At 43.8% G+C, this 17665-nt stretch overlaps 1 protein-coding gene across 4 annotated transcripts in view; it reads left to right on the top strand.

Annotated features, from left to right (window-relative positions):
* Positions 1–16877, top strand: part of dgkza (diacylglycerol kinase, zeta a) — a 74635-nt gene extending 57758 nt beyond the window's left edge. For all 4 annotated transcript variants that reach the window (XM_062380236.1, XM_062380235.1, XM_062380233.1 and 1 more), the window contains 8 exons: positions 4106–4195; positions 5188–5244; positions 6136–6185; positions 10755–10795; positions 11128–11248; positions 11581–11617; positions 12034–12133; positions 14711–16877. In XM_062380236.1, coding sequence (XP_062236220.1) covers positions 4106–4195; positions 5188–5244; positions 6136–6185; positions 10755–10795; positions 11128–11248; positions 11581–11617; positions 12034–12133; positions 14711–14827 — 613 coding nt within the window. In that variant the 3' untranslated portion in view covers positions 14828–16877. The remainder of the gene's footprint in view (positions 1–4105; positions 4196–5187; positions 5245–6135; positions 6186–10754; positions 10796–11127; positions 11249–11580; positions 11618–12033; positions 12134–14710) is intronic.
* The last annotated feature ends 788 nt before the right edge of the window (positions 16878–17665 follow it).

The following is a 17665-nucleotide window of genomic DNA, read 5'->3' as shown; positions in this document are numbered from 1 at the left end:
AGGATGTCAGTGTGTCCGATCTGTGCTCTGGTGATAGTGATGTCTTTCTGGTGAGGGCCCCTCTTATCAGAACTCTGTCGTCTTTGTTCACCCTGTCTCTTCCTCCTTTCCTTCATCTTCATCCCCTGTTCCCAGGTGAAAAGGAAGCACACTCTACACTCCATCGTCTCCTAGGCAGTGTGGGGTGGGCTCGCTCGCTCTCATTGGTCAAGCTTGTGCATGCAAATTGTAGTGTGTTGCCTATTGAGCCTGTTAAAGCTGTAAGCCTGCATGAAGTAGAACTGCATCAGTATGTGTGTGTGTGTGCGTACTGTATGTTTATGTGTAGGTGTATGTAAATACATGTATAAATACATATTATTAATATTAATTTAATGATAATATTTCTGTCTGAATTTTTCTGCTCCAGAACCACAGTGTTACTGTAATGTGTGTGTGTGTTTGTTTGTGTTTGTGGGTAGCATATTTTTCATCCCCTGCCTCCATATTAAATCCTTTTAACCATATTTACACACACACTCACACAGATTAAATTCACACCTAAAGGAACCTGTTAGTTAGAGCAGCTGTGAGGTGATGCTCTCGCTCTCTCTCTCTCTCTCTCTCTCTCTCTCTCTCTCTCTCTCTCTCTCTCTCTCTCTCTCACTCATGGAATTAAAAAAATCCTACTAAAACCTTAAAAGTTGTGTTACAATATATCACAATGTGACAATAGTTCCACCTTTGCTCATGATATCAGTCGATCCCCGCCGAGAGACTTTTCCCAGTTGAACCTAATCATGAACTTTCCTGTGCACTGTGTGTGTTTGTCAGTGTGTATGTGTGTGTTCTGGAGGAGAAGGAAAAAGCACAAGTGAAGCAATTATGACAACAATCACTTTGAATTTACAGTGAAGCGAGTTTACAAGCCACAGCAGTGGGTGTTTACCGTCTCCCCACGATATCAACTGTAGCTCAGAAAACGGCACATTAGCCTGGATTGTTTTTTAATCGGTGATCACGGCACATTATAACATGACCAGTGATCAAACTGCCAGAGAGAAACTGGTCCGTTAAACATGGTCACGTGACTTGCTCTCCCTCCTAATCACCTAATGTAACAAGTGCCTACATTAGCAGCAGAGCTCTTTGCGGCCATTTCAATAATTAATGGCGGTTATTAGTGTAAACACGAGTGGGCGCAGAGCTTTATTTAATTAACCCAAGCGAGCGGCTACGTGTTTGCTTCAGAGCCAGGATCTGTTGTTTACTTGTGCAGTCACCTCAAGTTGAACACGCGAACACTGCGGCTCTGGAGAACAGCTCGGCGGTGAAACGGACACTTTCGGGATCACGATATCCGTGCGGATTTGAAATGAAACTGTTTTTTAATGCTATGCTGGAAGATCAGTCTTCAGAATACAAAAGAGGGAATAAATAAACAGGTACAATGTGAGTACAGGCAGAACAACACAACCTCCTGATCCCAGCATCACTTCCCTTTGGCTATTTGTGTGTGTGCGTACGTGCGTGTGTGTTGGCGGGCTGATTTGCAATGCTGAGTGCACCGAGTGGGAGGACGAGGAGGAGAGATGAGGCCGAGAGGCAGGGGCAGAGTGAGGGAGAGATGGGTTTGGGAGGAAGAGTCAGAAAAACAGTGGATGGTGAGAGAGAGATGGAACACATGTCAGAGCACTCCAGAGTCACACCAATCTACTGTACGCACACACACACACACAGACACACACACACACACACACTCCAACAGTGTAGCAGTGTGCCCACGCAGGGCCAGAGGTGAACGTTATTCCTCCCACTGTAATTACCTCTCTCTCTTCTGCTTCTCTCTGGCTCTCTGTCAAACACACGGAACGCCGCCCACACACAAAACATTTTGTTTTTTTAAAAAAGAAAATGAGTTAAGCCTCACATGCTGTCAGTTGGCTCTTCGGCGTCAGGTGAACATCTGACCCGGCGACGGTCTGGATCTCCACAGGACGGAGAATCCGTTATTTCAGGAGAGAAAACCTGACTCGGACTAATTGTGGGAGGTTTCACACGAGTGAGAAATAACTTCCCTTTGTGTTTTTTCCACTCTTCCTGAGTTTGTCGAGCGAAACATAACAAATGCTCGACTTTCTCTTGGATTAATACTGCGCAGCTGTTTTCAGACATAAACTCCAGAGAATAGCCGTAGAATTGGGTCCGGACTTTCTCCGTAGTTTGTCCTTGCACACGTAAATAACGCAGCAGGAAATTCTCCACAGAAATCTCCGGGGTGTAAAGGTGGGGGGTGGTGCGACACGTATTCATTCTGCCAGTGACATCCTGTTTCTGTATCTTTGTGTTTTTACTAGGGGGCTGGCCAGAGAAGCCTCTAGCTCGGACATTTGTGTTCTCATATTCAGCCTCTCCGGAGAACGTCTGGAGATTGTTTGGAGTTCAGCTTATGTCAGGGCAGACTTGTAGTTGCATAGTTTCAATTGGTGGTGTCTCAGGATTTGTGCGTTTCAAATGATTTCAGATTACAAACCCCATGTCAGTTTTGTACCTACACAATTGAAATGGCACAAAAAGGTCAGAGGTACAGAGGGGTCCCCCTGAAAAGGGACATAGGGGAGCTTGATTTGATGAAACAGGCCTGTTTAATGTCCTGTAATAACTATGTAGAAAGATGAGATGTAATTATAAAGTATTTATTTCCTGTTGTATAATTTGCGGTGTGAGAACAGCATCACTTTGATTCCACCTCTGCTCCTGAGAGAGGACAGTCGTTACCACAATAGGTTTCTCGTCGGGTAAACATGGACACGGGTCGTTGGAGGGTGGAGAAGCTCCTGCACACCTGTTGCACCTCACTCAGACTCGATCATATACATCCTCTTCGCTCCATTCATTTTTCCAAGTGTTGCAGTTTGGGGGAATTCTCCAAAGGCTCTTTTTTGCGATGCTTTCCTCACGTACTTGAAATTCAAAGAGAATTTCCTATATTTCTGCTTTTCCCTCAGCTCATCCTGCATTAATGCCCTGAAAAAAAAAAAAATAATGCTTTTCTCTTCTTTCTCCTTTTCTCTCCGCCTGCCTTTATCTCACTCAGGCTCGTTATCCCTGTGTTCAGACTCTTTAATTCTTTATCCAGCGAGGATCCAAGCTTTACCACTAAGTGAGCACAAGGACACAATTGGCTCGAAGGCGGACATGCATCACCAAAGTCCTAAAACACAAATCTACCTCACAATGGTCATTATAAGGTGTTCAGTCCTCATTTCATCTTTGTAGGTTCAGTATCTGTAAATCCTGATGCACAGCATATTAACCTTATAATTGAACATGTCCCCTTATTGAATAGAGATCGTTTATTATGGAAAAACATTTAATTTAAAAGTCATAGAATAATTACTTTCCTTGTTTCTTATCTTATATTACAATATGCAATTAACGCTGGTTTTGCAAATATTCAATAACATTTTACTCACAACATAACTTTTTGTGTTTCCTTCACATCTGTAAACCATGACTGGGTAGAAGAATAACGACCTTTGGTTTTCACAAACACAAATTACCTTTTGGGATTATTTGCATCTAGAGCGGGGAAGTGGGATCTGATCCCAAGTGCTCACAGGAGACACTTCAGAAAACGAATTTAACACCGGGCGTTAACGTGGGTACTTAGCGCGGACCACTTGTGATCGGATCTCTCAGGACAGATATTAATACCAGGTCTGAACAGGGCCGTGTGCTAACAGTTAGCTTTCAGAACCCCACGACTGTGAAGAGGATGAGTATGTGCTGACCCTCACCAGGCCCGAAGCTAATATCACTTATTTCAGTCATAAGCTAAACCGAGGGGCAGCATAACAGGCACTTTGAAACGAATAAGCACCTTTTTGAACTGTGAATCATGCAAAGCTGCTCCGGTGGAATCCCAGAATACAAAAAGGGAGCTGTAAATGAGCCGAACAGGTTCCTTTAAAACAGGCCACATGGATCACCTCCTCTGCAGAGGAGTCCCTGAGCTGTCTGCAGGCTGACGGCCTCAGTGCACACCCAGAACTCTGTGTGGGAACATCGAGTCCAGGCTGCGATCTCACCTCACTGACTTCGTTTCCTCTGTGTTCTGCTGCAGTTGTTCTCAGAGGCAGCGGGTGAACAGCGACAGCTCCGCAGCCGAGGCTTTCGCGCTCAACGCGGCGCCCGTGGCCAGCAAACTCACCAGGTTAGTGTGTTCAACGTGTTGTGTTATGTGCCCAAGCTGCTGGTTGTGGAGTGAAATAAGACGTGAGCACGGAAAAGTACCACCCACCAGCGGCTCTCTGAGGAGTCCTGCTTCAAAAAATGATTCCCAAAATTCCTCCCACTCATCAAAGTTAAATCAAGGACTGTATTCTCAGAGTTCACACACATATAAAAGCTTTGTTTCTGCAATTTTTGTGACCAGAGCTATAAATCAGGATGCAACTCCGAACCGCTGCACACTATAAGTTTAGGAAAAAACTGATTGAAGCTTAAAGTCAGATCCTGACCTGTCGCCACGTCCACTGATTTAAATACGGCTTTTCACAAAGTCATGCCGCTGAGACCAGAGGTGAGTCTGAGCAGGTTTCTAAAGGGAAACTCAGCTTGGTGTTAAAAGGAGCTTTACACCAGGCTGCCTAATCATCACAAACACAGATTCTGTCTTGACTCTGGTCCCCACGTCACACACGCTGGTTCTGTTCCAGGAAATATCCAAAGACGGGCAAACACAAATAATAGACTTGAGCCTGAGCAAGCTGTGTACAGGTTGTTCTCAGTGCTTTCACTAACTCGGTTGAAGTACCAGCCGAACACCAGAGAGCCAGATCATTTGAGTCATTTGATGCTATAAAAATAAATTGGTCGAGCGTGTGTAACAGCAGGAGATTGACAAGATGGCAGCATCTGTATAGACCCAAGGTAACTTGTTCGTACGGTGTGAGGAAGGGGAGATACTGTACGTGATATATCTGTATAAACTTAGATAATCTTCGTTTAAAATCTGTCTTCTACTGACAACAACCAAATGTCAGCTTGTGCCGCGGAGACGTGATCCGGAACAAGATGATTCACAAGCCGCAGCTTCTGGGCACTGACACACTCTTCTGCTTTGCGTGTTTGCTATCACTGGATGATGATTTCTCCCCGTTCTTACTGTTTGTCATCGTGCGTCACTGTTTTGTTTTTCCGCAGGGCCGGCTGCATCCATCGCTCCAACACCACTGCTGCCGATTTTAAACCGAGACTGAGGTCAGTAAACCTGCAAACTGTTTGTTTACACCGTTGTGAAGCTCTCACCAAGAACTAAGTGGAGTCAGTCGTTAGGAAACACGGAGTCCGCTTAAAACGGTTGGAGACGTGTGTTAGAAATGTTAAGGGCTGTTTTATTGTTGAGTCCATTGTTGGTTGTTTCTGTTGTTGATTTGTCGCTTTTCTTTGTTAATATAATGAGGAGCCTCCTCGAGAGTTCATTCATTCAATTCATCCAGGAACTGGTACTTATTACATATTCATTCACCCCCCTCCTGACTCCACTTTAGAATACAAATGACATGTGATTATTTATACATAGAGCAGGGAGGGGACATCCCATAAGAAAGTTAAAGACACATTACTACACTAAGGTCCTTAATCTTGCTGGTTTTGTCTAATTTAAAAGCCACAATAATCCCAAATGAGTCAGTTTGTATTCTTTGCAAAGAGCTCTTCCATAATTCCACATGCTCACAGTGTAAAACAATGGTTGCTTAGCCAATGGGGGCCTATTGGAAGATTTTTAGCACATCGCCCAACGCGATTAGCCGAGTTGATTTAAGATTTTTGCTAAGTGGAGATCTCCGAAGAGTTGTTGCTTTGCATGACCGGTTACTGGTTGTAAAGTCGACAAAGAGGAGAGTGTTGATAACTGCAGACTGTTTGTCTCAAAGTGCTCAATGAGGTTAAAACCAAGCACAGAGCAACAGGAATCAGTGGAGCTGGTTAACATCCCAGCACCTGCAGTTTGCCAAAGAGAAGCTTGACACTATAAAGCTACTGATCCTGAGAGGAATGAGATGCATTGGGTCTGTGTAGTTTGTGTAACTTGTGTGGGGAAGAGAAACAGAAACAGGAAGTGGTTAGACAGTCTCACTGTCTCTACAGACGAGAGCAGAGCCAGAAGACGGAAGACACCGATGGAGAGAGAGAGAAAGGTAACACACACCCACACACACACTCTCACACAAACACACACACACACACACAAACACGCACACACACACACACACACACACACACTTACTTTGAACCCTTGTCAACACCCTCACTGATAAGAACCCTAACCTGATTCGAACCTGAAAGGTGGGGGGGGGACAGAGATGTAAGACAGCATCTGTTCCTCCAGACAAACTCTTTTATTCTGACACACATCGTCCCAGCTTCTGTCTCCCCACGCTCGCAGTGCATGCTGGGAGTCTGTGTGTGAGCCCTCGTTCCTGTCTGTCAGTGTGTCCGTGCTTTTGTTCTCCTCTGGAACACGTACATTTTTCCCGCCGCAATCTGCGTCTGCGCTTGCATTGTCTCCAGTCGTGTCTGTCGTGGTGGTGAGTTTTTTTGATTCCAGCTTTGGTTGTTGTGAGCCCAGTGTAACCCAGTTCCCTGTGCCACTGTGGGAATCAGCCCCATTCTGCAGCAAGAGTCCTGCTGTGCTCCCTGATAGAGCCAGCTGCCTCATGGGAAAGCACTGTGAACAACTCTCAGCTGTGTGGCATACACACATCAACAGTGGCATCCTTAAGGATAACGACAATTATAACGTGGCTCATGTTTTTTAATTAAGTGCATAATGTGTTAGTTAGACATCCCAGAGTTAAATATGTAGGATTACAGCGACAGGAAACAGTTTATCTAGATTATCTGGACCAATAATTGCGCTCATTATTATTATTGTCCTTTAAGGCTGATAGAAGAGGCAGCGCTCCGACCTCACCTTGAAATTAGCCGTGCCCGTCACTGTGGTGTTCTGGTGCAACAGGTGATCGCAGGGTCCCAGACCAACGACTTTCGACTGCCTATTTATTTTCAAACTCAATGCTTAAAGAAATTACAGTCGTAACAAAATATTGCTTATAATGTACATAGAAGGACTCCTCATGCTGTGGATGAATGGGATGGCTGAGTTCCCATCATGCTTTTCTGCTCCATCCACCCAAAAGAGGCGTTTGGATTTGTTAATGTGATGCATGCTGGACTTAACCCAATGCATGCTGGTTAAAAGTACTGTCCGAGTTTTTCCAGCGCTGCAGAACGTCGGCGTGTGACGCGATCTTAAAACCATGTTCTCCTCCAACTGCAGCACCGGGGAGCCGCCTCTGTGACGACACAACTCCGCCCTGATTGGCTGAAAGCTTCACTGACACGCATGACCCGTCTCACATTTTTATCCTGAGAAAAATCCAGTTCCATTATCTGCTGTTTATTTCTCTCCGCTAAAAAGAGGTTGTGATGTATTCGTTCTCTTCCTGGCAGTTATTTGTTTACACACTTTGTACACCGGTTTTAATTTTCAGGCTGTTAAAACGGTTTAGTTGTTTAAAATAAGTAATGCTCTCGTAGATTGTATTTTTATCTTTGACTTTATTGCTTTACTGAATGTTAAATATCGAACAAACTGGAAGTTGTTGAGAAGGAAAACAAACTATACAAGGAATATTTAAGGCATAAAGCACATGTATGAAAGTATGTGTATATATACTTATATATTTCTATATCTTTGGTATAGATAAGAGGGTTTTTGTGTTTTGTTTTTTTACAGTACACCTTTACAGTTATTACATGTGTAACTTTTCCCTCATATAACTTAACCCCATCACCCTGTGTCTTAAGTGAAACTGTACTTTAATTTAATTGAGATGTGATAAAGACTTGTCTGATGCGCTACAGGAAGTAGAAAGGGTCATATCACATTGTCGCATGAAATCCGCCCCCAGTCAGGCCGAGTCCATCTCGAACACAGCCAATAGAAAGGCCTGGCTCGTCATTGGTCGAGCCGTGGGTGACACACTTTACTGCGATTGGCTCAGATGTTTCAGAGCCATGAGATCAGTAATGTGATTGGTTGAGAATCACGACAGATGCATTTAAACAATTCTGAATATCATGAAACATTTTTCCGTCAGTTATATAAGAAAGTGCAAGTTTATAACATACAAGACTCATAACATGTAAACTACATTGATAATGAAGGCCTTCAGCATCTCAAAATACTGAAATATTTCGAGTTTGAGTACATTTCTATTTATATCGTATAATTACAGTGTTGTCTTAAAAGTTGTCTGGAAGATGGAGGACGAGTCACATAATGTCCTCGCTGATCGCTCCTCATCAAACCAAATTCTTGGGAAGTTGGACTGAAGCTGGAGTCAGTGCATCGAGAACACGTCTTCAGCAAATGGACGACGACTGTCACATTCCTATCGTACCAGGTCCGTCCTGAACCAGAGACCTCAGAGGTGTCTGAACTGGGCTGAGGGGAAAAAGAACTGGACCGGCCCTCGGGGGTCCAGAGTCTTTTCAGATCCGAGGTGGTCATTTGTGCTAAAGGATTGACTGCATGAACTTACTTGTCAGAAGTCGGACATTTCTGAATTTTAAATGTAATCTATTTTTCAATGATCATGCATGGGAAATATTTGAATATTTAGCGATGAACAACTGGATTTTTTTCGATTTTTATGAGCTCTAAGCCGTAATCTTCAAAGTAAAAAAAAAAACAATTCACATGTAATGACTCTAGAACATGTCAAAGTTTTACTTTTTGGAAATAAATTACTACAACAAAGTTACTTTTCATGTTCTCAATCTTTTAGGTGCACCTGTATGTGTATGGCTTCATTTAAACCCCACTGTTGACATATTGTGTTTATTAGTCTTTATATATGCTCCGTGTAAGAATAATATAAATTCAATGATAAAGACTTTAAAAGTGTATTTGAACTCCAGGAGTCACATTCTGTGCCGTACTACAGGATTCAATATAAAGCAATAATACGACTGTTACCTTGGGGCTCCTTGTTATTTCAGTTTATGTTCGGCACAGAGTGGCACACACTCACACAGTCACATTAAAGTTCAGCTCAGAGTGATGTGGGATTCTGGGAGTGTGGATCTTTGTCCCTGATACAAAACACATACGTCAGGCGGCCCAGAATCCCTCAGTGATTAGGAACATAGAGGAAACTGTAAACATGGCTGCAGACCTCGCCTCAGCTCAACTTCACACACAACAGACGACTCTTTCCTTCTTTCTCTCTGTTTCTATTCTCCCTCATTTGCATTATTTGTTCAGAGGAACCGATTCATTCTTTCTTCCTGCCGCGCACGCATCTTCTGTTTCTCCACCTCTCCCTTTAATCCTCACGCACAATCTCCCATAAGGGTCAGACAGGTTGACTGCATCAAACTCAAGAGCTCAGCGGAGCGAGTGACGCCTGTGTGTTTGTGTGAGAGAGAGAGACGGAGGGGGAGGAGAGACAGAAAGATGTGTCCAATTGATAAGTCTGGGAGGTCTATGCATTGCTCCTTTGTTTTCATATGTCCTTCCTCTTCCTCCTCTTCCTCCTCTCCTGTCTTCTTAATTCTGTCCCTGGGCTAGATTAATTTAATTCCTCCATTCAGGGAGTGTGTTGGGTTTTGTGGTTTGTGTGTTGTTTTTTGATTTGTCTTGCAGCCACAAAAGCTATTAGAGATTTTTTGAAGTCCCCCCCCCCCAACCTCACTCACACGCACACGCACACACACTAAGCCTAACATAACTGGATTAGGACTCAGCTATTTAGAGAGAGAAGGAGTGCGAGCGAGTATTGAGGTCAGCCTAATAAACATTCATCTCGTATCCCAGCCTGGCTTCAGCCGTACACACAGTGTTTCAATGTGTTCCAGCATACGAGCGAGCGGCATGTGTTTCAGTGACATGAGCACACTGTGTGTCTGTCTGTCTGTGTGTGTCTGTGTGTGTGAAGTGGGGTGGATTAGGATGTCCTGTACGCTGCCGTCATGATGCTGTTTTTGGCAGGTGGAGACTGTGGTGTGTTAAATTGAGTTGCGTTTGCAAGGGGGATGTTTTCAACCTGCCCACAATGGCACAGAGGGGGTGAACGAAAATAATGGGAACACCTCAGCGGATCATAGAGTTGAATCGGCTCCTCGGCCAAACAGCTGAATTAGAACATCACATCCCTACATGAAAGGGGATTTAATACAGGACCCTTTGTATTATACACACTCAATACAATTCTTTATACATTTCAGCAATATCTGTTTCTTATTTTATTCCTAGAAGGCAACCGGTTACAAGATATCACAATCAATGTGAGATAAGTAATTAAAACAGAGATGCTGAGCATTTCATAGCTTTAACAAGGATATGATATAATGTATAATACAATATAATATAACATAGTATTGTCGTGATGCTTTTAGGCCTGTCTAGGGTTTTTTTAAGGCGTCTTTACACGCTATCCCTCTGGCCAGCTCAATCTTGCTTTCACTGATCGATAGAATTCAAGATATGTTTAATTTGAGGGCAAGGACTAAGATTCAGATCCACTTTGTTGTGTGTTTGCATCTTGTTTTCTTTAACCTGACATCATCTTAAGCTCAAAATAATGTTGTTCTGTCCCTGATTTATCCGCACAAAGCTCTCATCCATGTTTTTAAACCATAAACTGCATTGACATCATGACAGCTCCTCTCTAACAGCCTCTCTGTCTCTCTCCTGCCAGAGATGTTGATTGAGTGCGTGAAGAACAAGGACGTGAAGGGGGTGAGTAACAGTTTCATTAACCGATCCATCATCTTGCGTTTCCACACTCATCCCTGACATGCATCATTTTGGCCCGAGGCTTCAGGCAACTGGAAGACACCTGCTGCTCGGCACCACACTGAAGGCACTTACAGTTTAATATAGGAGAGTGAACAGGGCACACAGAGCCCATTCAGCATGTCGGCTTTATAGGATCACTAATCAGATAGTGGCTTAACAACCTGACGCATCTTTGAGAGGAAAGATGTTTCTGTTTCCGTCGAAAAATGTTGCCTCGAAACTTGCATCTTGTTTTCATTTTCAAAGCCCATCTGACCCTCCTTCACTAAAAGCTGCAGGAGCTGCACCTGAAGGGGGCGGACCTCACGGCGCTGGACCAATCGGACTGCAGCCTGTTGCACCACGCCGTCAGCACGGGGAGCAAAGACACGGTCCGCTACATCCTGGACAACGGTAACTGCAGCACACCAGCCTCCATTGTGAAGTACAGATTACCACATAACCATATATTGAATAAATCCTCAAATATATTTTATCAGACTGGATAGAGGAGGAAGATGTTTTTATTTTATTGCTTCTTCAAAATGTGATGGTTCTGATTGTTGTCCTTGGCCCGAAAAAATTAAAGCAGCAACATAAATCACATTGTCTCAGCTAAATTATCATTGCTCCCCATCCCATTGATTGTAAGTTGACAACATGACACAGAGAAGTCGCATGTTTAATTAGCTGAATCCTGTAAGAGCAGATGTTTTGACTCACGGTGTGCTCCCCGTGTCTTTCAGCTCCGAACGACCTGCTGGATGTCACCGAGAAACTTCAGTAAGTCCCGTCAACGGTGGCTGTTGTCATCTAAACCACGCAACAATATCAAATATTCAGTGTTAACTTTGAATAAATCATAAAGAGGTTTTTAAAGTTCCGCTCTTAAAATAGTTTTTCTTTTTATTCTGTCACAATAAATTCAAATAGTTTCCTGGACATGGGAGAAAGTCTGGCTGTGTGACTGCTGCAGCAGCTTTGATAGAGCGCAGCTGGGCCCCCCCGCTCTGTCTCTATGTGCCGGGGCAGCTGAGCTAGTAAAGCAAATTTTAAAAGAGAATAAACATAAGACAGCAAACCGAAGCAGCGGGACGTCCGACTGTCAGTCGCGTTTGACTCCTTGAAGACGCGAGCCACCGTTACCTCATCACTCACTCACTCCTTCTCTCTCCCTGTGTGTCTGAACTGTCCACCAGTGGGGAGACGGTCCTTCATCGAGCTGCGTCCCTGTGCCACAGGACCATCTGTCACTATCTGGTGGAAGCGGGGGCGTCCCTGATGAAAACCGACCTGCAGGTAGGCTCGACCGCCGTTTAAGCAGAAAGCAGCTCCTGGGTGAGCTTCACACCGACGACACGGGTTGTTCAGCGAGGCCCAGAGTCACAGCTATGGGCTAAATGGGATCACTGGGGCTGGTTAACATCTCCATCTGCCTGTGCATGGCAACTGGGCGGGTGTGCGACCTGTAACCGGGCACCTGAGATTGGATTCCTGCTTTTTATCTTTTTATTTTTTGTGCACGATGAAGTTTTTCTAGCTTGGTCTGCAGCTGCTGGGATGGGTTTCTGCAGCCAAGTGTGAAGTAGGTGATTTGCGAGGGTTTGGCCAGAAAAAATAGAGATCAGACCAGTTGCAGTAAGAGATGAAGCTCAGAACATCGACATCTACAAGAAGCACAGAAAGAAGTGAAACCAAACTAACTGCATACATACATTTATTACAGTCATTTTATTCTGAAACTATTTCCCCGAGCTCACGTTGGTGTCCTCGAAAAAGTTTGTTTGGTTCTTCTTTTTTTTGTGCGTGTGTTTTTTTATGGAGAACACTCCTTTGTAGAGTCCGGCGAGGTCGAGCACCATTGTGGATGTGGATGAGTTGGAACACTGTACGTGACTGTGTGCAGAACAAATGAACAAGGCACAGGAATTAAGAGCTTGCCACTGGCGGGGACGCGTGTGCGCGGCCGTGCTGCATCCTCCCGCGTTTGTGTTGGGTTTTTCCGTGGAGGTTTCAGCCGTGTAGAAAAGCTCCTGTAACTGTCTGGACTCAGCAGTGACCTAGATACAGAGAAGAGGGGGAGAGAGGGGAAGAAAGACAGTAGGGAGAGCGAGTTAGAGACAGTGCAGAGGAAAGAGAGAGACACTGAGAAAGAGACCGATGACCTGCGGGAGACCAGGATTTTAGCATTCCTCGCTCTGAGATACTTTGCTCATTGTCTGGATGCTTAATGCAAACTTGTGGCGTCAGGAACAGTTGGGCTGTGCTGGTTTCTGTCTCGCTCTCTCTCTGGGAATGTCTCCAAATAAACGGCAAAGACAAATGTGCGCACACACACACACACACACACTCGTACACACTGGACCCAGCTAATTAGTGTCTGTTCTAAATTCAGTGGCCCCTTCCCCATAAACAGCCGCTTAGAATACTGTACGCGTTGTGTTCTGTTTCTTTCCAAGGACACACGCTGCGTATTTCATTTCACATTCAGCTGTTTCTCATTATCTCCGCTTTATCAGTCGGAGACAATGCTGCTTCAACAACAACTGCACTTTTCAATTATCCGGAAATAAGAAACGGAAGAAGCTGCCGACACAGGCCTGTAAACTCGCTATCACACAGGCAGCTGGAGCCTCATGAAATACCTCGGTGTGTTTCCAGCGCCGAGTGGAGACTGGTCACTGTGGCAAGTGGGAGCCAGACTGGAACAAAAGCGCATTTTGTTGTGAGGAGGAATCAAAGCCTGAAGGCTTAGCGTCTGACAGACTGAACAACATATTGATGCTGTTGTCGGAGGCTTAGCGGCGGCCTGACCACGCTCGTGGTGAGGCCGTCACAAGAGGGAAGACGACCGGTTCGTAAGATCCACGTCTTGAGGAGCGGGTTCAGCAAGCTGCCAATCTGCCCATTAGACTTTAAGATACCTCACAATGGACGAAACTTCTACGCTGTTTGTTCGGCAGATAGGTTTTAAATAATAAGGGGGAGTTTTAGGGACGAGTAAGAACATCCACCGCTCAGCTCAGAGGCAAAACCAGGCTTCTTCAGATGAAGGTACAGCCGGTGGGCTGTGCTCCCGCTTTATACTGAGATACACTCACCAAGCACTTTGTTAGGGAACCTGTACACAGGCTAATTTATGCAGTTATCCAATCAGCCGGCAGTGTGGCAACAGATCCTGCAGATACAGGTCAGGAGCTTCAGTTAAAGTGATACAGCCCATTTAAATGTTTTATTGGGTTTTAAATTAAATGATGTGAATGTGCTATTGTCTTTGATAATGGGCTCTTTTGGTTTATTGACTTTTAGCTGTGTGTCCTTGTGTCTAGTTCGGTGTTCAGTTGTTTCTCTCTCTCCCCCCCCAAGTTCTCCACTTCCTGTCTTTGTCCTGTGATCGTCTGCACCTGTTCCTCGTGTGTTTCACCTGTGTTCAATCGACCCTGGTGTATATAAGTATCTGTGCTTCCCTTTGTCAGTTCTGCATCGTCTGTTGCTTCTATGTTTCCAGTGTCCTGTTGCTCCTCGTGTTTCATTTGATTTTCAGTTTTACGTTGTTACTTCTAACCTAGTTTTTTGACCGTGTTTTCTTTTGAGCCTTGTTTTTTGCAAGACCCTCTGTTTTATTAAAATACCTTTTGTTTTACTGTCTGTGAAATTGCATTTTGATATTAATTGCAGATCCATACATTTTTTGAATGTAGACTACTTAAACTGTGCATAAAATTGATATTAAATCATATGAAACATGGTTTGGGATTTTTGAGAAATTGTATCAAGCCTGATGTGGACTGTAAATCTTGGTCAAAGAGTCAAACAGTTGCAAATACCAGATCTGTAACTGTGTCTGTTTCTGAAAGTGTCTCTGTGTCCCTTCAGGGCGACACGCCAAAGAACCGAGCAGAGAAGGCTCAGGACGCTGAGCTGGCAGCCTATCTGGAGAACAGGCAACATTACCAGATGATACAGAGGGAGGACCAGGAGACGGCTGTTTGAAACTGTCAAACTCTCAATGAGCAGGGCAGAGATGAAGATGCTGTCGTCCTCCTCCTCCTCCTCCTCATCATGATGAGACCGAGGCTTCCACGTGTCATTCCAGAGTGGAGGCCGAGGAGTGGGGGTGGACCAGATCTGATCCCAACATGCGTTTACCGGAGATTATGGCAGAGATGACAAATGATGACAGTGACAGTGACACAGAGCTTGTGCAGTTGAGGGTGAAGACGAAGATATGTAAAGTCCTTCCTCTTCTTTTTGAGCAGCTTGGTGATAACAAGTCTTGAAGAAAGTCCGAGCCGCTCCCACCGTGGACAGAAACTTGATAGAAACTCTTTCATCTCAAACTCTCTGCCATGAATTAATGATACTGCAGCGTTTGGTCGGGTTGCACCGTCTCACTTGTGTTAATGTCTTCGCCGAGCCTCACAAGCCTTAAAAAAAAACAAAAAACGTACCAATCAGAGTCTTTCTTTGGGGCGGAATTATGAAATGAGTAGTGAGCGCAGCGAGAGACTGGATGAGTTCACTGAATATCCAGTCTCTTGGGAAACTTTAGAAGAAAGGGACGGGGAATATCACAGGGTCAGAACCAGCAGAGATCTTCTCCAGGGGGCCATGAATATCCCTCGCAAAGTTCAGGTGAATCAGAACCAATGTAACGGACCAAAGTGCTGACGTTTTGATAAGATGGGGATAAGTTCAGGTGAAGCCATGAGGACTCATCAGGATCCCATTCATTCTGCCATATGAAGTGAATATTGGAATGAAGCTATGTGGTCATTTCCACTGAGCATGAACCCGACCATCAGTTGTGTTGTGAAAACTGCTTTACTTCTTTATCTTACCTCACCTATTCAACAATATCATTATATTGTTCATAGTGTATTTTTGTTGACTCTGTTTGTCGACATGTTGAAGATCTGATTATTATTTATGTGTGTGGGTGGGTAGGGGGGGGGGCAGCAATGGATCAAAGAGACATGTCTGATTGTGGTTTTGTTCAACTTGAGCAAACTATAATTTGTTGTGCCAAACAGTTAAACGTGTAGTTCACAGAAATGTACACCAAAAATAACAAGTCCAGATCAATGTCCACGTGGACACAGGAACTGAAATGTTTGGAAAGGACGTAGAGTTTAAATTCTGAATTTCGTGAGGATTGCAACAAGCTTTTACATTTGAGGAATATGCAACAATTCGTAACTAAAAACCAAATCCTTAAGGTTAAAAAAACTGTTATGGAGCCAAAACCCTTATATAGACAAAGATACATTTTCTATAACGTAGTAGTGTGGATGGAGCCTGAGAGTTTTGTGTCTCTGCGTGCGGCGTTGTTATTCTGCTAAAGCTTCCCTTCAAACTATTCCTTGTTTTCTGCTGTTATTGGCGAGAGCACATTGAAATGCAAATGATATTTTTTATTTAAGATCAACATTTTCCCAAAAATATTTGCTTTTTATTTGACATAAGTAATTTACCCATGTTTTTCGTCCTCATTGAACAAAATACGATCCAGCTCATTCCCAGTGGGTTGTCATCCATCATATCGCCCTGCTGGTGACCAGAGCGCTCACACACACACACACACACACACTCTGCTCCGAGATTCAAAACGCAGACGCGCTGCTGGGATGAAAAGCAAAGCTGAGCAGCAAGTGAACCGACCTCCAACTTTTTTATAGATATAAAACAGAAGTCAAAAAGTTTCAATGCGCCAAGAGTTTTGAGGGTTTGATGATATTCCTTTTTTTTTTTGTACAGTGTATTATTAAAAACTTCTCTGACTTTTATTCAACACAGCAGCTGCCGGAGAGAAACCAACTCCACCGACCTTCTCTTGTTTAGTTTTGCCCGTGGAATTTAGCGTTTGAACCGTGTTGGTGTTTTCAGATCAGTTTTGCTTTGACAGTAAACTCTTACATGTTCTGCGATAGGTCGTCTTTTTTTTTTTATTACATCTGAGACCCGTATAATATTAACGCTCTCATGTTTAGGATTCTGCTTTTTGTAAACAAGTTGTGATAAAATAAATGGTTTTAATTTTCAATTATTTCTTTCTCTTTTTATTTCCCTCTCTGCACTTGTTTTTATCTTCATTGATATTTGAACGGTTTGTTTTGTAATCTCTTTGAAGAGAATAAAAGAATGAAGTGTGATTTAGAAGGTATAAGCTTCTTGTGCTATCATCGATATGGGATTAGACCCTATTAATTTAGCATTTAATTATCCCTGTTTCACGATGATATAAGGTGATGACTACCCTCGGTCTATAAAACGCCTCAAGATAACCAGCTCGTCTCCACTGGTCAAGAAGATGATGGAAAATAACTGATGAAAGTTGACTCTTAACCTGATTCACCCTTGTGCTGGTGAGTCAGTGATTCAAGTGCAAATAAAAATGGTAATTGATTCCGACTGTCAGGCTGCGTTTGAAGCGCGGAGAGACACACGCATTCTCCCCGACATAAAACATCAAGTGAATGTAAATGTTGTTTTGTCTTCTGAGAAACTGTGAATTGAACAAAAGTGCTTATTTAGTTTTCATCGGGAAGCCACAACTGAAAAGAACACGTGTGGCCGTGAAGTGTGATATGCATCGATTCTGGAATCGATCGGGGGGGGGTAGCTGTGAAGAGACACAGACCAATTAGCATCGAGCCACTCTTCCCTTTATCCCCTGTTGTATCAGGGAAAAAGTGGGTGAATGATTCAAAGCTGTGCAAAGAAAAATGTAAATCATTTTGATTGCACAAACTTACAATGGGGGAGAAGGTCAATAGCCGAACCAGTGAGTAATATCTATGTAAAATGTAGTTAGCTGACAGTTCTCGGCTT

This window comes from Platichthys flesus, chromosome 22, assembly GCF_949316205.1.
Source record: "Platichthys flesus chromosome 22, fPlaFle2.1, whole genome shotgun sequence".
Classification (NCBI taxonomy): domain Eukaryota; kingdom Metazoa; phylum Chordata; class Actinopteri; order Pleuronectiformes; family Pleuronectidae; genus Platichthys; species Platichthys flesus.
The sequence above is the reverse complement of the archived record's forward strand: the minus strand, read 5'-3'. Positions and strand labels throughout refer to the sequence as shown.